The following is a 21,320-nucleotide window of genomic DNA, read 5'->3' on the forward strand; positions in this document are numbered from 1 at the left end:
GATAATCACAGCTTTCGGCTCGGTGTGTATCATGGTTGTCAAAGTGGTTCTCCGATCCCAAACGCGCTGTTGAATCCCATCCTTACTGGAAAGCATTGGCAAGAATGATAGATCGGATCGTCATGGCATATTTGAAATGGCATCTGGAACATTGAACACGCCATCGAAGCTGGGAAAATCGTTTTTGCCTTCGTTACGTTGGGTGTCGCTGTGTACACGGTCAAGCCGTCGGTGAGATCGGCCGAGCTGGCGGAGTGGACAGCGAAGGGGTTTCTTGAGTTTTGTGAAGCGGCAGGCGAATTCGGATTTTGGCTGTCATTGTCTCCGGGCTAACATCGTCCTTTCTACAGCACGATTGGGAAGGCTCTGACTGTCACCAGATGCGCAACGTGACACTTGAAGCCCCTCCTGGGATGGGAGCTCAGCACATGAAGAGAGACCTGGAACTGGTGACCAAGTATCACACCAAGTTTAAGCTCTATGCATATCTCTATGCACTTTTCTCCCCTTAGAAGCTGGTGCATAATATTATGGTTCGTAAACACATGATATTTGCAAAATAATTTTTTACAAGTATCCTTGCCGAGTTACATTTTGTCGGGTCTATAGTTATGTTAAACATGACCCCGAAGCTCTTTCAGTTATGGTGCAGGCTGCTGCTTGTCGATGTCTTGGGATTGGAAAGTTTTTCGGGAGGAATATTCGGGGTAATGGAGTAATTGGACAACATATTTCCACTGTTTTCGGCAGGTCGTTAGATTGTTATCACCTACAGGGCGGTTTAACTAGGCCAATATAGCCTCCGAAACCTAAAGTTATAATGGCATTCGTGATGGAAAAATGGTCCGCGATTATAACGTGTCATCCGTGTCTAGGCAAAGATGGTATTGACACTATCGTTCTGAGGCTGTGTGTGACATTGCTTCTGTTTAAGTATGTACTACAATACGGCCTCAGCAACCAAGAAAGTAGCCACGGAGACCCCATACAACCACACGCGTCATAACCCAGTGATATCGCAAAAAGTCCAATGCTTACGCTTCCGTCCCAGTCCCAAGCCAGTCCATGCATGCCTTCCCGGGCCTTCAACGCCGAAAGATGTGTAAACGCGAAAGAAGATGCATGTTCATACAAGTCCCAGCCATGTTTTGTGTGGCGGCTTCACGCCAGATAGCGATAGGCAGCCGTATCGCCCTCCATCCGCTCCAAGTATTCTCGCGCAAGCAAGTCCTCGATCCGCTTCTTAATGAGAGAAATCTCAGGCTTGAACCGACCAGAGAGCTGGCTGATGACCTCGGTTGTGAGCTGAGTATGGCTGAGCTCCTTGCGTTGTCTATAATCGACGGTTAGCATCAAGCAAAAACGAGCAGCAATGAAATGTACTAACTTCATGATTCTGACAATAGCAGCATCCACAACGTGAGCCCGCGTCTGATCGTTCTTCCTCTCCGTCTCCTTGCGCTCCTCCGTGCCCTCAACCTTGGATGTGCTGCTGATAACAGGCACCCTGATCTTGATTTGCTTGCTGACGAACTGAGCATTGAAAGAAAACTTGTCTGTGGGCTTCACGGACTTTGTCAGAGGCTCCTTGGCGAGAACCCTGAATTTTGGCGGAACCGAGAGTGAAGTCAAGGTTTTGGTCAGATCCGGGATGGGAATGTTCGTCTTCAGCTGGATTTCTTCGAAGCTGAGACTCTCGTCATTGGCCAGATCGTTGAAAAGCATGAGAACAATCATTCCGTAAGTGGAGACATTGAGCTCATAGCGCCTGTCTTTGCTCAACGGCCCAGACTCTTTGCCAGGAACCTTGGGAAAGAAACATTTGATGTCTGCGCTGCCGGTGGAAGGTACCCAGGTGAGAACTCTCCCGCTGCGATCCTGGCAGTAGAATTTGTAGAAACTCTCTTGCAGTCGTTTGATAGATGGTGGGAAGATACAGTCCGACCGCGATGCATCGCCATCTTGGAGGACACCGCGCCCCATGACATCAGTAGGCCAGAAGTTTGTGGTGAGAACATGAATAGCAAGTTCAGTAGACTTCCTATCATCGTCCCCAAGATTGCGAATGTGGTCCTTGTAGTTGGTTGACAGATCTTTGGAGAGCTCCATATCCTTGAACATGCCTTCGAATTTGGCAGTGAAATGATTGCCCAACTCAGCCCGCATTCGTCGGACGAGCTCCTTTTCGATGTGGATTTCGGATTTGTTGTGCAGTAACCTGCGACCTAGGTGCTTTTGATAGTAGCGCTCGAATAAGTCACGGTCCGAAAGATACCTGACCAGAATAATGGCCTTTTGTAGAACAACCTCCGCATCCTCGTCAGATTTGCCTTTCAACCCTCGTTTGAGACTATCGTCAATGAACAGCGAGACAAACTCGGCACCTCGATCAAACATGTTGATGAAGTCTGCAAAGCTCTTCGTAATAGCCGACTGGATGATAAGATCGTTGCTGAAACAATTTTCCAGCATCGAGTCAAACTTGCCCTTGAGCTTGAGGACGTCGTCAACCCATTTGATGGCAGCGGCTGTTTGCTGTGCGACTGGACTCAAAGCCTTTGGTTTGTCGGCCCCCTCGGCCCCCTCCTCGCCCTCCCCAGCAGCACCGGCCGCTGCTGGTGCAGAGAAGTCTGTGTTCTTGAGTGTCTGCTCAATTTCAAGGCCCAGTTCCATGACCCGGCCCATCAAACTCGTTTTGAGGGTATTCTTCGATTTGTCGATCCTTGAAATCAGCTGATACAGGATTCCAAGGTCTTCTTCTCGGTCATTGTCCACCATCGCCTTCAACCCGCTCCCTTCCATCGCCAGGAATTCATCCATCTTGGCCAGTATCAACTCTTTTTCCAAGACCGCTGCGATATTGTCTTTTGTGGAATTCGAAATCGAAGTAACACACCTCTCTTCTTCTTCGAGCAGGCGTCGTCGTGTGTGGCGCAACCACGAACCGGCGTCGGACTCTCGGAGCAACTTCTCACATTCGGCTTTGTAGAAGACCTCGCTGGCGGCAAGGAAGCGTGGCTCGAATATTGTCGTGTACAGCTTCTCGTTTTCCTTCTCTTCGTCCGTCTCATACAACTGCTCTAGCATGCCGGTTATGTCACGCAGAAGGTTGCGGTCGACGATATCCCCATCTCTATCCATATTGATGAGGTCGAGAACGACAGCAGTGACCACGTCCATAATGATGAATGGCTGATCCGACCCGTCAACATCCTTTAGGCCATACTTGAGGATATGATCTCGGAAAAGGCCGATCGTTGTTGCGTATACTGATGCTTGCTTGGTTTCCACACAGGACCTCTCCAGGTACATCAGCATATCCGCGATCAGATTCATTGATGTGTTATGGTCCTCCCAAATCTTGCGAATTCCGCGAAGAAGTCTCTCACCAGCCTCGCGGCGTTCGTGGGAGCTTGACGTGGCCAATTGTATCAAGGCGATGCTCGGTAAATTGTTCCTAACCAGCTCGTCGACACCGGGAATGATGTGCTTGTGGAACCATTCCGTCTCGAATTCTTTAACCTTTTCAAAGAGCTCCTCGCCGCGCTTGACCAGTGTAATCTTGTATGAGGCTCGGTAGAGGTTTTCGAAGGAAAGCTTGCTCGCATTTTTGTTGTGTATGTCGGTCATGGCACTCTGGAGGGTTGCCCAGCATTGATCAAACCCACCGGCGTCCTTGTTGATCAGGGGCTGTGATAGACAGACGTTAGCATGCCAAATAGGAAGCTAGCAGAGAATGACGGAGTTATACTCTTCGTATTGGCCTCGGCCTATTCCTGGAAGCCATTGTGCGATATTGGCGCTCTATGCTCGGCACAAGAAGGTGGGCAGGCAAAGTGGTGATGGTGGTGGTGTCGAGAGGGGGGGGGGGACGTCAACAGTCCGCGAGGTTTCGTGAGGTAGTGGGAAATATGGCCCGATTGGACTAAATTGGTGATCAAAACTGTTAAATAGCTTGTGATCAAATTCAGTTCGTTGGGTAGGTGAAGAAAGCCCGGGATGGCAGGAGGCGATTTTGGTATGCGTGCTGTGTTGGTGGGATGGAATCCGTCAAATGGCAGGCAAGCAAAGGCGGCGAACGACCGAGCTCCGGACTGGGCACATACTCGACGTTGTCCTGGAACAAAGTAAACAGACACAGGATGGGACCAGCAAGACAATCCTCAAAAAAATACACGAGCTCGACAATGCTTGGGAAGCTTCAGGCACAACCTTGACATCTAGGAGGTCTGACTACAGCACACCATCAGCTGCGACAGCGGGGAGTTGCAGCCAGCTTCAGCTGCCACCTAAAAACCGTGCCCCACCAAACCGCATCACTGGTTGGCCTCTGATTTGCTACCAATCATCTACTCTTGGCGCGTTTTATCGCGTCTTGGCTAGCTCCAAGCTAATCTTATCGATAAGAACTCTGACAGGGATCTTGAACATCTTGACGATGACGAAGGTCCATTGCTTCTCTACAGTTCGGCTTCACCTTTTGCGACAACCAAAATTCTTACCGATTTCGACCCCTTCTTTCCTCACCACTCATACCCTCCTATCCCTGACCATGGCCTCCAAACGCCTCCTCACCACCTCAATATCCACCCTCACCCGACTCACCACCCAACCAATATCACGATCAGCACTCCCCCGCCAGCTCCTCAATTCTCAATTACAACCCCTCCGTTTCGCCCACAACATCCCCCGACCACGAGCCAGTCCCATACCATCCACCCCCTCCTCCTCGACTCCATCAACACCCTCCACAACCCCCCCATCCTCCCCCTCAACCAAGCCACCCCAACCCTCCTACGAGTTGACCTTCACCTGCGTCCCCTGCAACACCCGCTCCCGCCACACAGTCTCCAAACAAGGCTACCACCACGGCTCCGTCCTCATCGCCTGCCCCGGCTGCAAAAACCGCCACGTCATCTCCGACCACCTCAAGATCTTCGGCGACAAGGCCCTCACCGTCGAGGACATCCTAAAGTCCAAAGGCGAGCTGGTAAAAAAGGGTACACTGGGCGAGGATGGCGACCTAGAGTTCTGGGAGGATGGCTCCACCACCGTGAGGGACCACGAAGCGCTCGCTAAGGAGGCGGAGGAGAGGGAACGGAGGAAAAAGGAGGTTGAAGAGAGGGAGAGAGAGATGGTGGCGGGGAGTACGTTTAAGAGTGTTAAGTCGGAGGGCAAGGAATAGTGGGGAGGGTGGAATTGGGAGGTCTGGACGGGTGGCATGATAAAATGATGTACGATATCGCTGTATTATTTGAGGTGCTTTGGCCGGTTTGATATAGGTGTTGGCATACCCAAAAGTTTGGCATTTTCAGGGGCTAAACGCAAGACACCTCACATGTCAACAATAGAAAATTGATGATATATCCGATTAATTTCAAATACATGGTACAACCCCCCCTTTTATCAGCTTTTTATCTACCCTTGAATTATTCTCCGCCGACCTCCTTCAATTACTCAGATGACCCCCTAATTCCCCTGAAAAGCCCTCCTGGCATCCCTCTGCTCCTGCCCCTTGATCTTCCTCCTCTCCTTCTTCTTCTCAAACTTCTTCCTCTTCTCCCTCCCATACTTCTCCGGCGCCGCCACCGCCTCGATCCTTCTCTTGCTCAACCTCGCCTGCCTCCTTTCCCTAATCTGGTCGCCCACCTCCAGCAAAGCCTTGGTGTACTCCGCGCTCCCCAGCTTCCTCTGCAACACCTCCATCACCGCCACAGCCTTGCTCTTCAAAGCCTCATACCTCGTCTTGAAAAGCTCGTTCAACGAGAACGGCGCGCGAATGGACGGGTCAGTCAGGTTCCTTAACGGACGGAGAATGGTCCTGACCGAAACCTCGACCGTCTCCTTGGGGGACTTGATGCAGAACGCTTCGAGCAAATCCATCGCCGCAAGCTTGGACACCATCGCTTCGGGCTTGGGCTGGCGTTCTTTTCTGATGATGGAGCAGAGCTTCCAGAAGAGATACTTCATGTCTGCCTTGCGGGAGACAGACTTGTCCACTTTGTCTTCTTCTTCGTCTTCATCTTCCTCCTCGTCGCTGTCTTCCTGTTCGGTCTTGCCGGACTCGAGGTAACCGCCTAGGAACTGGAGGACTTGGACAATTTCCTGTGCGAGAGTTTCGTCTAGCTCGACGACGTTGAGGATGCCGAGAGAAAGGCGCACCAAAGCGGTGACGTCGTCTTCGTCGAGCTCAAGGCCATACGAGCCCTTGAGTGGGAGCTTCGCATCCCTGCCAGAGGTTTTGGCAAAGTCGGTGAGGTACATGGACAAGAGTCTTGTGGCTGTGAGTTTGACGGTTGTGTTGGAGTGCGCGAGGCAAGTCTGGACTTCGGTCCACAGCTCGGACGTGCTCGGAGCGAGGGCCTTTTGAGGATGCTTGATAACAAGCGTTTGCAGAGTGTTGAGCGCGGTGTTGGCAAGCTCCCAGTCGGCCTCCAGAGCGTCGTCATCCCCAAGAACATGAGTAATCCTGTCAACAACCAGAGCCAGGTCCTTCTTATCGTTGACATTTGGCTCCCGGCCTTCAAAGTAGAGACCCCAAGCATGAAGCGCGAGCTTCGAAACAGCAGGCTTGTCATCCTGTTGAATCCATGTCCTCAACAACTGCATAAACTTGGACAACCTCTCCTTGTCAGCCACCCGGAAAGATTCCTTGAGCAGCTCACCCGCAGAAAGACGGCACTTTTCACTGTCATCGTTGGCCAAGACGAAAATCAACGGAACGAAGCACGTGGCCACAACTTCTTGTGCGAACTCATCCACCGATTTCTTGAGCAACAGATTGATAACCTCCATAACAGAGATTCGTCCACCTTCGCGCTCATACTTGAGATTGGCAACAATGAACTGGAGCTGCTTTTCCCACCTGTTTCTCTTTTGTGGATAGTCTCGGAGGAATTGGAAAAATGCACCGCGCGCGAGATCTCTGGTGTCCTTGTCAGGGTTGGTGATCATGATAGTGCCGACGTAGTCGAGTGTGTCGTAAACAACAGCCGTTTCCATCTTGCGGTCCAGGACTGACCGCAAGAAGTTGAAGGTTACATGCCGGTACAAGGGCTCGGTGAGATCATCCTTCAGCTTTCCGAGGAGCATGTCCAGAGCAGCATCCTTGATGACAATCTCCCTCCTGTCACGCAGGATAACAGAGATGAGCTTCAAAGCTGCTTGCGCCAAGTCAGAGGTGGTGGTAGGCGACATGGATATGGCCTTGGTAGCTTCCTTCAGCGCAACTTTGTACAGATTGGCAGAGTCGTCGTTCTTGAAGGGAACCTTGACAATGACAGTGAGTATCTTGAATGCCGCGATCTTGACATCCTCTTCCGCGGAAAGTACAGCATCACCAAAGATGGGCAGCAACTTGGCGATATTGGCAGCAGTACGGAGGTGGTCATGCTTTCTGAACACAGTCCGGAGAACATCGATGGCAAACCTGACAAGCTTGTAGGTGTGCTTAGCCGTGACACCGCCATCGCTCTTCTTCGCAGCCTTCTGCACGATATATCTCTTGAGACGGGGGTCCATCTTAGGTTGCTCCATGGGCTCATTAGACTTGTAGACCTCCTGAATGACCTCATAGCAGAAGATCAGGACATCTTGCGAAGCGGCAGCAGGGTTCTCAAGAAGACCCTTGGTGATACGAGTCAGCAGCTCATCAATCTTGCGGACGGTACGGACGTCCAGCTTCTCCAACAGCAAAGACTGGAGAGGCATAGTCAGATCGCTAAGGCGACGGATGGAGGCTGTCTTGGCGACCAACTCCATGGAATCCTGACTCTTGCTGCCCTTGACCTCCTTCATCTTGCCAGTGTAACCTTCGGCATCCTTCTCTTGACCTGTGGCACCGAAGATATCGTCCATAATGACAGCCATGATCTGAGGCAGGCAGTAATCGAGATCACCCTGCTCGAAAGCTGGGATAGCGACCAACAACAGAGAGTGCATGGTGTAGGACAGGATATGAAGCTGGTTGCCTCTGACGAGAGCACCACGCAACTCCTTCAGAATGAACCCGAACCTGTGAGCACCGAGGACACCGGAGATCTTGGCGAGCGTGTCTCTGGCCATATCGCGGGATTCGACAGACTTACTCCTGAGGATATGGCAAATATCAGTCAAGACACCGGGGAGCTTCTCGTTCAAGAGGTTATCCGGGAGAAGGACGAGCAGCTTGGCAATGATAACGCCCACCGGTACTCTGGAGCTGACCTCCGTCTCATCCTTCTCGTGGATGTACTTGAGGAGGGGAGGCAGGAAGCTGCCGACAATCTCGGTGCTGAGCTTCTCCTGGTCAGGAAGTGTGCTCGCGAGGCGGCTCTTTTGTACCTCTCCATCCACCTCCATAGCGTCACTTGACTTCTGGTCAAGGGCAGTGCGGAGGGCGTCCACCTCCCTCTCCAGAAGACGGATGACTCGCTTCTGGGAGTCAGGCTTTGACTCCACAAACGAGACGAATCGTCTGAGAATAGCTCTGTATTGTTGCCATTCCAAAGAAAGGGTCAGGCCAGAAACAGTGGTAATGGCCTGCGCGCCGAGGCCATGATCGTCGCCACCCTCTGGATGACCAAAGATGAAGTGCTCAAAGAGGGGAATGAAAAACTGGCTGATGTGCTTGCTGTGGAGAGGTGTCTTGGCATTCACCGACTCCAGCAAGCGAAGGGCCTGCAACTGCCTTGCGACAGCCGGACTGAGGACGTGGAAGAAGAAGGCTTGGTCTGAGTCCTCGGACGAAGGAACCAGGGGCGTCAGATCGGAGACCATCTCCCATTCTGGGAGGCCAGCCACGAGGGCACCAAACACGCGTAGAATCTCGCGTCTCACAGTCTCTGACTCCTCCTTTGATCCAGCGTAGATGGCCGGAAGCAGGATATCAGAAACCACAGTGATGAAGGCTTGTTGCTGGGCGCTGCCCCAAGCATCCTTGGCTGCCCAGATAAACTTGCACAACCCATCGGCAGAGTTTGTCGACAGGACACCAAATTCCTCATCCTGCTGGATGTAGAAGAGCATGTTGTGAAGGAGAGGCATCCATTGGTCCAGAGTAAAGGGCGTCTCCCGATCTCTGGTGATGGAGTTGAATGCGGTCAACCGGACATTGTAGTCTGGCTCATCCAGACGCCTTGGCTTGTAAGCATTGAGATCGCGGCAGGTATCCGCAATCTCTTGTGCCCATGTTTCTGTGGATGCAAACACTGCGAGCACTTCAGCCAAGGTCTGCCTGTTTTGCCTGTCCTTGAAATAGCCAAACAAAGAGGCCACCGTATGATAGACCTTGCTCTTCAGTTCAGCATTCCCCTGGAAATCTTCCAAAGCCATGAAACCCTTGAGAATCAGCAGGATTGAACCTTTGATCTTGGGGCTGACCATCCGCGAGGGTTGGTTGAGCAAGAACGTGGAAATCTCCACTATATCCTGGATGCTGGTGGATGTCTTGACGATAGGAGAGAGTACAACAACGGTATCAACAGCAGAACCCAAAAGGTCTCTGCTAATATCGCGCTGGTCACGAAGAAGACTGCTGATTTTTCCGAGAATGAGGTCGACATTTGGATCTAAGAGCTCAGATCTTATGAGTTCATTGAACTCTGACTCCTGCGCAGATGCCTGAGCAAGGCCGACAAGGGTCTTGATCATTTCAAGCGCGTATATCTTGACATCAGCCTTGGCCTTTTCCATACCAAGCGTCTCCACGACATTGGGCACAATGCGCCCGTCGATGGCCAAAAACATGGCTGTCTTGGGGAGAGCAGCCCAGGTACCGAGCAGCTTCCAAGTAGCTGATACGCCCTGGGTAGTCTCAACGGCAAGCTTCTCAATCCGAGGACTGATGATTTCCTTCACCATAATGTCTTGATACGGCGTCCAGTCAAAGCTTTGCTCATTCTGGAAGAGCTTGCAGAGACACTTGAGAGAAATCGTCCTGATAACCTTCAAGAGCAAAGCATCCTTCACGTTCTCAGTTTCTTCGGTTTCCTCGGACTCTTCCTCCCCTGTCGTAACACCAACCTGCCGGCAGGCGGAGATGAGACAGAGGAGAATTGCATTGGCAAGGGACTCCACGTATGGGGAGACCGCACCGCCGAGCTCAGTGATGACAGCCTCAAGCATATTGAGCAGACCGACCTGCTTGCGAATGGGCAGGATTTCCTGAGAGAAGAGCCGTTCATTCAGCCCCTTGGCATCAACAACACGGATGTTGCGCAGTGGGCCAAGCGCAATGTCCAGGAAGTCGCCCATGTCGTCCACATTAAGCTGCCGAATAACTGCCAAACGTGTCGCATGAAGACCGTGCCGGCCACTGCCTGCGCCCTTCTTGGAGATCGTACGGCCGTACAAGAGGTGAAGCAGAACAGGCATAACGGCCTCTCGCTCGTTTGGCTGAATCTTGTTGTCGCCTTGGAAAAGGACAGTAAGCTCGTTTTTAAACCTGGCCTCATCAAGGAGGTACTCCAGATGCTCCTGCTTCTTCTTGACCGCATCATTCTTCCATGCCAAAATGGCCTTCAAGGCAAGCTTTTGCACCTCGATATCACCATTTGCCAAGAGCTTCAGAAGTGCCGTATAGACCTTGTCGGCTTGATAAAGCACTCGAGGATTGTTGAACTGTGAAAACACCCCAACTAAGGCTTTCCGGTCAGGAAGCGACCAACTCGCTTCTAACATTTCTTCAGCCTCTTCCTCGGTGTCTTCTTGGTCTTCAGCCGGGGTCTCGCCATCGCTCATGAAAGAAAATAGATATGGCACTAGGTTTCTTGAGCGTTTCTCAGCCAAGCGCGGGATAGCGTTCAAAGCTTTGAGAGCCATGCTGCGAGCCCTTTGCGAGTGGGGATCAATGATCTTCTGACCCTCCTCGAACTTTTCCAGCATGCCCCTGTACGGCTCCTCCAAGGCCTGAGCGATTGGCTCAGCAGTTCTATGCAGGCCTTTCATGTTCAGGCATTCAAAGTCGGTGAGCGGGAGGCGACGTGGATCTTGGGGCTTGGATGCACCTGACCACCGTTCGGAAGGCTGGTCCAACCAGTCAAAGGCCAAATCGGCTAAAACCTCCTCGCCATGCTTAGACTCGGCAACCTTTTTCATGGCTTCCACCGAGTCATCCCAAACTGGAGCAAGAGGGACGGTCATCATACCAAACAAGAAGGCTGGGATTGCCCGTATGAGCCAGGAAGTTTGATCAAGATGAGTGTAGATTTGTCCCAGTTTTCGAACGTGAACAGCGATCGTTCGTACGTTTTCCAAAATCAGAGACAGCTCTTCACACTGAAGCATCGTTGCTAAGGCTGAGTTGGAATCAGGAGTTGACTCCAGAATTTCCAGAATTCGCAAGGACGCAAGCCGGAGTTCATGAGAGGGCGCGGACAAGTTGTCGACGAGAGACTTCACTAATGGGTCTTCCTCCTCCTGCATGCTGTCACTCCCACTGCTGGTTTCTGAGCTGCTGCGTCCCTTCGCCTTGATCTCCATCAGATACGCGAGCAGGGCCTCGAGGAATGCCGGAGAGTGGCAGAACCGCGGGGTAGCTGCTCTGAGAAGAGGAGCCAGACTTGGATCTACCGACCCAGGGGCAGCACACATTCTGAGATAGGCACGGAAGCCATCGCTCATAATGAAGTTGGCCTCATCGGTTGGTAAAGAGGAGGAGGGCCGTAAGGCGAGCTTTAGCTTCTTAAGCAAAACCTCGGCGATACGGGCATTGGTGGAGGGATGGACTGTCGTAACCTCCAGCACCCGTAAAAGTGCTGAATATTTTGGCAGACATCTGTCCCTCCACGTCTCCGCATCTTTCCCAAAACCACCACTCTCCGGGAAAGGGGTGTCTTCAAGCCGTACAAACTTGTTGACAATCTGATCTTGCCAGGATTGCGGGAGAAGGAAGCCGTCTTTCCCTTTGACCCGCGGCAGGCCCCCATTTTCTACCATATGAGGCAGAAGCACGCAGAGCATCTCCTCGTTTGAGTTTCGGGACCAATGGGCGATGACAAATCTATTAAACGGTCAGTATATCAGCCTTCACCAAGTTAATGGGTCATACACACTTTTGAAAGTCTTTCAGGAAGAGCCCTCTGAACCGTTCAGGGTGGAGATCGGCCAGATAGGAGCAAAATGGAATGTACCACCGCATTAATGGCTCCTTGGTCGTGGTGTTGTTGAGTGTTGACAATGATGGCAGCAAAGCGTCTATTGGTGCTTGTCCCCAAATAATAGCTATCCTGGTGATTAGGCGGTCCCATACTTGGCGAGGCGAGATGGCCTCAATCCTTTCCTTGACCTCACCCAGCTGCGTGAGCTGTTGTCCCAGAGCTTTTACAAGAGCTGACCAGTCGTGAATCCGGTTTCCCCTCCGTACACCAGCCGCAACACCTAGGAGTTGCACAAATAACACTGGGCGTGTACCAGCCGTAGCCTCTTGCACTATGCGTGTTTCGATCGTCTTGAAAGTCTCGATTGTTGTATGGTGAATGATACTGGTAAGCACACCGCAGCAGACATCCGTCCATACTGTTTGTTCAGGAAGGTCAGCTTCTCCTTCTGGCACATCCCGCACGATAGCTGCAAAGACCTCCGGGGCAGTCGAATGGACGCCATTGTTGGGAGCCTTGAGCGCCTCGGCAAACATAGTCATGATACCCTGGCTATAGAGCTCATACTGTCTCGTCCCGGCCACACTCTCCAGGTCCTTCCTCACATGCTCCACAAAGAGCGGTAGAGCCTTCTCCTTGTGGCTGGGCGCCGCCGCTTTCTTCACCAAGAAGCTCATTGCCTCGGCCGCAAACCGAGCAATATGTCCCGGAATCTTCGCCTTGCCCATCAAAGGAGAGACCGCATCGTATGTGGGTCGGAGGTCAGGAACGACTAGTCTCGAAAGATATTTGAAGAGGAATGCGAGCGACGCAAAGGTCCATTCGATTGCTTCTACATCGTGAACTTTGCTCGCCAGCTCCACGATCAAGCCGAGAGCGCGGGGGTAGTGTTTCTCGAATCGCACACCGAGATCATGGGCGAACGCAGTGACCAGGTCGAGTAACGGCTCTAAAGAATCCTTTTGGTGCGTCGAGATGGCCTCGGCCAAGAGGTCCATAATCTTGTCTTCATGATGGAGAATTTGAGCGAGGGAATCGGTATAACGGGTGACTTTTAGCCTGAAAGACACATAGGTCTTTGACAGGTTGAGTTCGGCCCATCTGTCGAGGCCATTTCTGAGGTAGGAGGTACTCGCTTCGAGATCTTCGGCTTCGAGGTCATGGCGGCGCACTTTGCGCAACGGATCGAGCGAATGGAGCTTTGAGATTTTGGTGCTGAATGATTCCCATCTGTGATTCTTTTCGTGAGGCGTCCGCTTGACGCCCCTTTGGGACTTAACAATGCGTCCGGAAGTTGTGGACGGCATGGTGGGTTGTGATCTGGGCTGTTGGTGTTTGCGAAGAGAGCCCAAGAAAGCCTTCAATCGCGAAAACACCACCGCGAAACAGCACCCTGACCTCTGGAAATTTTTTGGCAAGGGTCTGGGGCCATTGAAGCTAAGATAAGCCGATAAGCGGATAAGAGCGGGTTGGTGGGGGCAATAGGACATGTAGCGTTATTGCATAAGCACCGCAGTCATTGTTGCCATCTGCATACTGGACAGATGCATATACGGTTGTACGCCAATGGGGGCTTAAACACATATCTCGTCTTATGACATCATGTCCACCACCACCGTAACGAGGACTACTTGAGAACTAAACGAATTGTTGGGTGTGCGCAATAAAAATCATCGCATTGGTATCTCCGTCTAGATGAATCAAATCCCCATCTCATTTATCTCCTGCCTACAATCAACTGCTCTCATGAAGCATGAAACCAAATACCTCCCATCTAAGTAAAGTTCCACTCCTTGAACGCCTCCCTAAACGCAGCAACGTCCGCCGTCTCCTCCTCCTCAGTCTGCACCACATCCTGCCAGAAAGTCCGATTCTCCAGTTTCAGCAACTTCACCATAACCTTGCGCGGATACTGCAGATCAAACCTGATCTCATCCCCAAATTGCATCAACAAACTCTTGCCAATAACCTTCCCGCCCTCGACCTCATCATCTTCTTCCCCCCAGATCCAAATCCGGAAATAATCCCCTTCCACCTCATCCGCGGTCTCAAAGTCCTTCACCACAAACTTCCCCAGCTTCATATCCTCGGCCAACACGCGGAACCCAGCCTCCACCAGACCTTTGCTGACCAGCTCAATCGGCACAGGCAAAAACTGCCAATGAGCGTGAATATTCCTTGATCGGCTGATTTCCCATGTCACAGCCCCGAGCTTGTGCTTCGAAAGTGTTGATACCATACTCTGAAGTGACTCCCGGAACCGCTTCATCTCCTGAAACGTGGTCTTGGACTGCTCGTCCCCTAGCTCGGTCTTGCTAAGCGTCGCTACGTGGTCAACGGGCGTGATGACGAAGTGACCAGGAAAGTTCAAACCGTGCTCCTTGTAAGTTTCGCTAGTCGTGAGAGGGCCCTTGGCAGTAGCAAGATAGGCAGCCTCGCCGATACACCCAACCATGTGTGTTGAGAGATTTGGATTGCACAGGCAAAAAAAGCATTTCTCCGGTCCGGGTGGCGGAGAACGCTCGCGGTGGCGACGGTGACTCTTGCGCTCATGTCGCGAGTCTCCATGTGAGAATCTCGAGAATCCGGCATCTTCAGCAGACCGCTTCGTGGCGGCAGGCTTGTAGAAGGGGGTCATTGTGCTCCCGGCGGGTGGTGTGATAATGGCATCTCTGTTGAGGGTAAAGGCGTACATCGACTTGGCCTTGGCAGTATTTCCCCAAGATGCCAACGAGATAAAGCGTGTGAGTTGAATACCCTTGTCCTGTTCCTCCTCTGCCTTCTCCGGAAAGAAAGGCTCTCTCTCGAAGCAAAAGTCATCTGGTGACATGGACAGGTGATACTTGGGCTTGAGGGCGGCGCAGAGTTCCGCAATCGCTGGGTTGGAAGGGGCTGTGGTGCTGTTGATGCTCATCTCCTTAGCCTTTGGGCTATTCTTCCAGACATCGGATGGCCAAGTTGTTGTTAGGAGAATGTCTGCACTGTTAGCTCCTCGGAGACTCTTTGCATCGCCTTCAGTGTGAAACGGTGAGATCTGTTCCTTAGACAGACCAGCAATAATGTTCGAGTCAAGTAAGCCTCCGAGTGTGACTATCCGGACACCTTCAGATGTCTTTGTAGTTGAGCGCTTCCCGAGGTAATGAAGATTAGGGGCAATTTCCTCGTCTTTCTCGATTCTCTCGACCACACGTGGGGGAAGAGGAACAGTGCCGACTGTGAAGTACGTTGGGCAAGGGATTTGAATCTGCCCATCCAAGATCTGTGTGAGCTGCTCATCATCCTGTTCGCTACTGAACAGGTTGCCCGTCACGATGGCAAAACTGAAGGCGTTTTTCGCATGGAGTGTAGCTAGTTTGCTGAAGGCTGGTTGGAGTTGACCGTTGATGCTGCCGAACACGAAGCTGATTTGGTCAGTTGATGTGGCGTCGCTGAATTGAAGGGTACTGGGAACTGACATTTTGGCGGCCATCTTGATTGATAAAGATGATTTGTGATGAGAGCAGATGCTCTGAGAAAGAGGATGAGGATAAGAGGCTGCCAGCCCCCTGAGGTTGTTGTGAGACGAAATGTTGACCGCCGATCACAAAATTACCAATTAAATAAGATATCTTGAAAAATTGTGAGATAGTTTCCTCTTATCCTTGAACAAACAAAGTTGATATCTCGATTCCGTGGTTGGTAGATTTGAACCGCTCTCATCTCACAAATGTCATAAGTGGAAGGCACGATCTCACCCACAGCAGGCGCGCTTCAGCAAGCAATGACGCGCCTCGCCCTAAATTTCTTATCGCTTATCTTCCACCCAAGCTCTATCCCGCCTTGGCACCCTGATCCTCCCACCTCCAACCCCAACCCGCAGACCCACCAGTTCACCAACCTCCAACCTCAACCTTCTCGAAGCACCATTTCACAAACGAAAGGTCCCACCCCCAAGCCATGCACAAAACCACCCGCCCCTAATGCAAATGCACACCGCGCCGCAACATCTCAAATCCCCAGCATTTCCATCCCCGTCCGTCCCACCCCCCTTTTCTCCCGCATTCCCCCATTGTTTACATTTTCCCTCTTTAGGCAACCGATCACCTGTCTCGCAAAAAGAAAAAGCGGAGCCCACACTACCTATCCGATCCGAGAACTCCACACCCCACAACCCGGGCTCCGGTCCGCATTCCGCCATCCCAGGCCATCGCCGGGCTCCACACAAAGCCCGGACCACACCACCCCGGAACGGCTATCTCAACGACGACAGGACAAGGGGTGGAATTTTCTAGTACATAGTTGGTTACAACCTCACCCCTTACCCACGGCTATATCGTCTCCAGGGAAACGCTCACCTCAACGAAAACTCTGACATGTGTTCTTTTCTTCCATGCGGTAATGGCCGACATAAAAACCATATCCACGGTACAGGTAAAATGACAACCGGAGAGTTTGAAACGGAGGTATAACACATCCCGCGTTATACACTCTTATACCCATCATATCATAGTTGTGAAAAACTTTTTGTGATTGCAGCCTCTCATTCTACCAGCACGCCTTTCCCCGTCCATCTCTGATCTACACTCTCCATCAGCTGTTGCTTCCTGCCAACCAAGCATAAAACTCCTTGCCACATCACCGCCCATCAAAACCCACCCGCTCTCACTCGTTGCCCCGCGAACCCCAGAAACCATCACCCGATCTGACAGTTCAAAAAAAAAAAATCCATCCCCATCGGCGGCCATCCCGTCATCCAATATCGCAACCCTGCCTTGTCTTAAACCAATGCAAAGAAAAGGGTTAGGTTAGGTGTTCTCCGACGACCCTCTACTCACCAAACCGTTACATTCCCACCCGCTTGCAAATTTCCCCTGAACACAAAACCCCCGTCCTTGGCAAAGGGCCCAAGTGTTTGACATGCAGAGTTCAAATTATGCTTCCATGCTGGGTCACAAATTGATGAGAGATGAAGTCACAAACTTGATGACCACATGACGACGGACATGCAAGTCAAAGCACAACAAGTGCGACAGTCGTCAAGTAATTTTTAAACTTCATTTTGTTCTTGTTTTTTGCTTCAGCCTGTAAACTCGCTAGGTACAAAGCTACTTCGTAACAAGCACCCGTGGCCGTGATTTTTCTTTGTTCTGATATTCCCAAACAGTGAAAAAAAAAAGGAAGGGCGGTTTCTCGGTTCGAGTTCTCCATCATCGCGTATCATGCTGATTGATGGCTCGCCAATAAAAACCTCATCATCCATCCAATTGCTGTATGTTGCCAGAGGGGAGCGATGGCAATCACCCACACAAAAGCAGTACAGGAGTTTCCCATGATGTCCAGGCAAGGGGAGCAGACGAGGATGACTTTTTGCCACAGGGATATCTTGTTCACCAAGATCCCAGGGCTCTCTAAAGCCGTTCTTCTGTCCCATCCCATATTTCTTCCATCCGATCCTGGCAGGAACTTGAACAAAACTCATCTGACAATCAAGTCGTGAGCCGCAGTCCGTCGCAAGTAAAGGTTTCTCCTCCCATCTTATGCTTCCTCCCCTCGGACCAGCAAACAACACCAAAGATGACCCCTTCCTCCATTTTCCCTGGCCTCCATGGTAAATAAACCTGTTGCAAACCACTGCAGAACGCATGTTCGTGGAATCGACGTCTGGATCCACCGTGCGAAAACGGTTTGCCAGGAGGGGTATCTTGTGTGTAAATGCTACAAAGAAAAAAAAGACAAAAACAACAATTTTGGTGTGGTTTCGATGTGTGTCGGACCGAACCGGGATATTCTGATCAGTAAAGTGCTTTTTCGTACAGACGTTGATAAGGGAAGATGAGGTGCCCGCGAATGGGCTGATGACGCGCAATCGTAACAGCTCTTGAGCGGCGAGTAAGATAAAACAAGACCGGTTTGCTGTATCATCGTGATCGCTAAACATTATGAATACATGCCAGTCCACGCCGCAATGCGGACTGACACTTTGACAGTATCGAAGAGCTGATAGGCATCCAAAACATGATGGGCCTTTGCTGAAGTGATACATGCCAAAAGGTGGCAAGTAATGCCGAGAAGAAGAAACAAGTATGCTGGGTTTGTCGACGATCGTGAGGGTATCAATCCTACCGGAAACAAACCTGCACCCTACTCAGTCGCGATGAGAGGGCAGCATGTGTATGAATGAGGTATGTGACATAGAAAACAAAGTGGCTGCGGATGACCCTGCTCCGGGAAAGCTGTGGTTGGCGAGCAGAGGTGACAACTGCTGAAGAATAGGTAAGGATGCAGTGTAATCCAACAAGTATTCCCATGAGTGATGTTGGTCTTTAGAAAGAGACCATCCGTCGTGGAGGCCCACGATCCGCTCCAAGTGGCGATTGCCCAAGGTCCGCAAACTCACAATCACGGCTGATGGCACGACCTGGCGCAGTTGGCGAATCCTGGATCCGATCACCAAATGCATACGTTTGCGCACGACCCAGCCCTTTGCGCTGCTGCTTTAAGCGGCCCATCAGCCGCTCGCAAGTCTTCTCGTGCCCAGCGGCGCCCATCTCAACATACGCCCGAGGGTAGCAGCGTTCTTGGTGTTCAGAGAAGAAACCACTATACCCCCCGTCCAGAATGTAAACATCAGGGTATGTGAGTCTCGGGTAAGCCTCCTGGTTCAGTTGTCGGTCCTGGGAACGGATATGGCGAGCCATGAGTGGAGCACGGTGAGCAGAGTATTCGCAGTGAAAGATGAGAAGGGTGCGCCCTGGCATGGGAGTGCGAAACAGATGGTCTGCCAGAAGATCCTTATCATTGTAGTTGATGGCGCCATCAATGTGACCACCCTCATATTCGTACTCGAAGCGACAGTCGACGATCATCTTGTGTTGGTACTGGTCGCTGTATTTGCCGTCCAACACTTCAAGCATGGTGTCGCGGGTAATGCGAGGAATGTTATCTTGTTCATCTTCGGGCATGAAATACGGTAGCAGTGGCTCCTGGGTTTCCTCGATTTCGGGCAGAGCAGCGTCGGGCTCCTTGGGTTTCATAATCTCCTCGGCGCTTTCAAACATGCTCAGTGAGCGACGAGTCGTCCACCTCCGCGGCCGGCCGGCAGGATTCGAAGACTTGCGAGAGTGGCTGATTGGTGATCCGTTGCGGACACCGCTAAGACCAGGCAAGTTGAACTGGGGCCTTGGGCGATTGCTTGCCATGATCATGCAAGGGCTATTAGCACTGAGGGACCGCCTCTGTTGAGGAGGCGAGTCCTGAAAACATTCGCTCAGCGACATCGAGGTCGAAGGGGAGGAGCCGAGCTGCACCTCACCCCCGAGCTTTAGGGAGGGGAACTGGTTATCACCATTGGAACGACCCGGGATGGCCCCCGTAGTGTAACCTTTGGCACGGCTGAGAGATGGCCGCATCAAACCAAGCTTTCTGCGGGCTCTAAAAACGCAAAACCGTTAGCACCCTGTAGCTGGGGATCCGCACGGCTGGGAGCGCGTGTCATTAGACTTACTCGGCACCAACGGCCTTAGATGTATCCATGACAGTCTTTTGTGGGATGGGAGACTCCATCATGATATCATCACTCATAGGAATGCTCGGTGTTGGAGATGGCACTTCGACCTGGCCCGCAAAGGCACTCTTCTGCGGCAATGGTGACATGTCCATCATGTCGACATTACCAGGCGACGACGATGGTGCCAATGGAGGCGTGGTAAGATATTCTGCACGCACACACATTCGTCAGTCCAACCACTTTGTGGCACGTCTCTCAACCACACCCGGCTTACCACGAGACTTGAATCCGTCCATCATGGTGGCCGTGGTAAATAGGGCGCGACGCGGCGTCGGAAACATGGGGCTACTGCAACATTGCGTACACGATTAGTTATTGGACGTCCATGCTCTTTCCGTCCAAAGCCTAGGTCCAAACACTCACCTGGCTTCATTGAGCTTAAAGTTTTGTGACAGGTCCGCCGCCAACGAGGCCGCGGGAGAAGAGCCTCGGACGGCCTTGATGTTAAAGTACTCCGGGTTCTGACGTTGGAAGATATTCATAGACCCAGGACCCAAGGGGCTGGGACCCAAGGGCGGAGCAAACAAGTTCGACTGGCCAAACGTGGGAGGCGCCGGCCGGATGGCGGCCAACGGTGAAGAGGTCTCCATGGTGGCTCCAAGGTTCTCTTATCGCATGTACACAGCAGAGAGCGTTGGTGGATGATGCTATCGAAGAACTCAAGAGGTGAAATCGGGTGGCTATTTTTGACGTGGAGGTACAATGTCTGGATTTCGTGCAGTGGGTGGTGCAGCAGCAGCAGCCAACAGTCGAGGGTGTCGAGACGGTGGATGGTGAAGCTCTGAACTAGCCGTCGCGGTTGGCCAATGCTGCGAACTGCCACTTTCTCTTACTGAAATCACGAGAGCATTCGTCAAGGTGTAAAAGGATGTCTTGAGGTTTAAAGGTTGAATTCGGTGCACTGGTTGCTGGGGTTGACCTCAGTTTTCTCGTCGTCCGGTGCAACGCGGGCGGTCTGTGAAGTGCGTTTGGCAGAACCGGGATGGCAGAGGCCAGTCAGTAACGAGGTGATAGCGGGGTTCCGCTCCGGTGGGTGCAGCCAGGGCAAGGAGCTGACGCCGGGAAGGTGCTCGGTTGTTCTCGTCGAGATCGCCAGTTGCCCGTCTAACTGTTGCCGACGCTGCTGTATACCAGATACTCGTGAATGGAGAGGGAATGGGGTCGGATCGAGGTCGATTTTGAGAGTTTTATGACGTGCCGCCCACTTTCTTGTTCAGCTCCAAGTTCTGGTTCTTTGCAGGTGCAGAGGATGGACGGTCTGCCAAGTTATGGACAAGGGGTGGCCGGGGTGGTGATATGCAGCAGCAGGCTGACTGGCCGGGGCGTGTCGGACCACAGAAGGTCTGGCGTGGAGGCTAGAATGGAAGTTCTTCTACTCCCTGGATATTGTTTTGCTGAAAAGGAGAGCTTCTGGATAAGGTATCCCTTCCTACAACCAAAGCTGTTTACCGTCTACCAATGTCGACGACAACGTTACACACCAAAGGGCCTGTTGAGGGGCGAGGGCGAGGCTACAAGATGGGCAGCAGGTGGTTAAGAAGGAATTTTCCTTGCCGGCGTCGTGCACAGCATCGACAGGGAAGCCCAATCAACCAGGGCAGTTGATTTTCTTACGGGTTGTCAGGGGAGACCCAACTGGGACCCAGCCTGGCTGCTGCAGCTGCTTAAGCGCAACGGGGGCCCTGCTTTGGGAATTG

General features: G+C 52.0%; 5 protein-coding genes across 5 annotated transcripts; 1 reads left to right on the forward strand and 4 right to left on the reverse strand.

Moving 5' to 3' along the window:
- Positions 1-835: 835 nt before the first annotated feature.
- QC762_104610 (uncharacterized protein) lies at positions 836-4,283 on the reverse strand. Its single transcript, XM_062884856.1, has 3 exons — positions 3,752-4,283; positions 1,388-3,690; positions 836-1,333 (listed from the first exon to the last, which is right to left on the reverse strand). The coding sequence occupies exons 1-3, from the start codon at positions 3,785-3,787 to the stop codon at positions 1,162-1,164; spliced, it is 2,511 nt and encodes an 836-aa protein (XP_062747760.1). The 5' UTR covers positions 3,788-4,283; the 3' UTR covers positions 836-1,161.
- Positions 4,284-4,552: 269 nt separating this feature from the next.
- QC762_104620 (uncharacterized protein) lies at positions 4,553-5,185 on the forward strand (the record flags this gene model as incomplete). The annotated part of the gene is made up of 1 exon (XM_062884857.1): positions 4,553-5,185. One exon carries the CDS (start codon positions 4,553-4,555, stop codon positions 5,183-5,185), a length of 633 nt encoding a protein of 210 aa, XP_062747761.1.
- A 202-nt stretch (positions 5,186-5,387) lies between these two features.
- On the reverse strand, positions 5,388-13,464 carry UTP20 (U3 snoRNP protein). Its single transcript, XM_062884858.1, has 2 exons — positions 12,033-13,464; positions 5,388-11,980 (listed from the first exon to the last, which is right to left on the reverse strand). Exons 1-2 carry the CDS (start codon positions 13,382-13,384, stop codon positions 5,470-5,472), a joined length of 7,863 nt encoding a protein of 2,620 aa, XP_062747762.1. The 5' UTR covers positions 13,385-13,464; the 3' UTR covers positions 5,388-5,469.
- A 269-nt stretch (positions 13,465-13,733) lies between these two features.
- QC762_104640 (uncharacterized protein) lies at positions 13,734-15,804 on the reverse strand. Its single transcript, XM_062884859.1, has 2 exons — positions 15,533-15,804; positions 13,734-15,478 (listed from the first exon to the last, which is right to left on the reverse strand). The coding sequence occupies exons 1-2, from the start codon at positions 15,544-15,546 to the stop codon at positions 13,852-13,854; spliced, it is 1,641 nt and encodes a 546-aa protein (XP_062747763.1). The 5' UTR covers positions 15,547-15,804; the 3' UTR covers positions 13,734-13,851.
- Positions 15,805-16,914: 1,110 nt separating this feature from the next.
- MIH1 (m-phase inducer phosphatase) lies at positions 16,915-21,237 on the reverse strand. Its single transcript, XM_062884860.1, has 4 exons — positions 19,987-21,237; positions 19,838-19,911; positions 19,561-19,771; positions 16,915-19,487 (listed from the first exon to the last, which is right to left on the reverse strand). The coding sequence occupies exons 1-4, from the start codon at positions 20,211-20,213 to the stop codon at positions 18,380-18,382; spliced, it is 1,620 nt and encodes a 539-aa protein (XP_062747764.1). The 5' UTR covers positions 20,214-21,237; the 3' UTR covers positions 16,915-18,379.
- Positions 21,238-21,320: the final 83 nt, after the last annotated feature.

This window comes from Podospora pseudocomata (genome assembly GCF_035222375.1).
Source record: "Podospora pseudocomata strain CBS 415.72m chromosome 1 map unlocalized CBS415.72m_1, whole genome shotgun sequence".
Classification (NCBI taxonomy): Eukaryota; Fungi; Ascomycota; class Sordariomycetes; order Sordariales; family Podosporaceae; genus Podospora; species Podospora pseudocomata.

What these genes read in the sequence shown, in the direction of transcription:
- QC762_104610 (XM_062884856.1), bottom strand. Translation starts at nt 3,787, where the DNA reads ATGGCTTCCAGGAATAGGCCGAGGCCAATACGAAGA. An exon ending in GGCCGAGGCCAATACGAAGA is followed by an intron (nt 3,691 to 3,751) that starts GTATAACTCCGT and finishes TGTCTATCACAG; the next exon opens with CCCCTGATCAACAAGGACGC. An exon ending in GCTATTGTCAGAATCATGAA is followed by an intron (nt 1,334 to 1,387) that starts GTTAGTACATTT and finishes CGTCGATTATAG; the next exon opens with ACAACGCAAGGAGCTCAGCC.
- UTP20 (XM_062884858.1), bottom strand. Translation starts at nt 13,384, where the DNA reads ATGCCGTCCACAACTTCCGGACGCATTGTTAAGTCCCAAAGGGGCGTC. An exon ending in TTCCTGAAAGACTTTCAAAA is followed by an intron (nt 11,981 to 12,032) that starts GTGTGTATGACC and finishes ACCGTTTAATAG; the next exon opens with ATTTGTCATCGCCCATTGGT.
- MIH1 (XM_062884860.1), bottom strand. Translation starts at nt 20,213, where the DNA reads ATGGAGACCTCTTCACCGTTGGCCGCCATCCGGCCGGCGCCTCCCACG. An exon ending in TTTAAGCTCAATGAAGCCAG is followed by an intron (nt 19,912 to 19,986) that starts GTGAGTGTTTGG and finishes GCAATGTTGCAG; the next exon opens with TAGCCCCATGTTTCCGACGC. An exon ending in GGACGGATTCAAGTCTCGTG is followed by an intron (nt 19,772 to 19,837) that starts GTAAGCCGGGTG and finishes GTGTGCGTGCAG; the next exon opens with AATATCTTACCACGCCTCCA.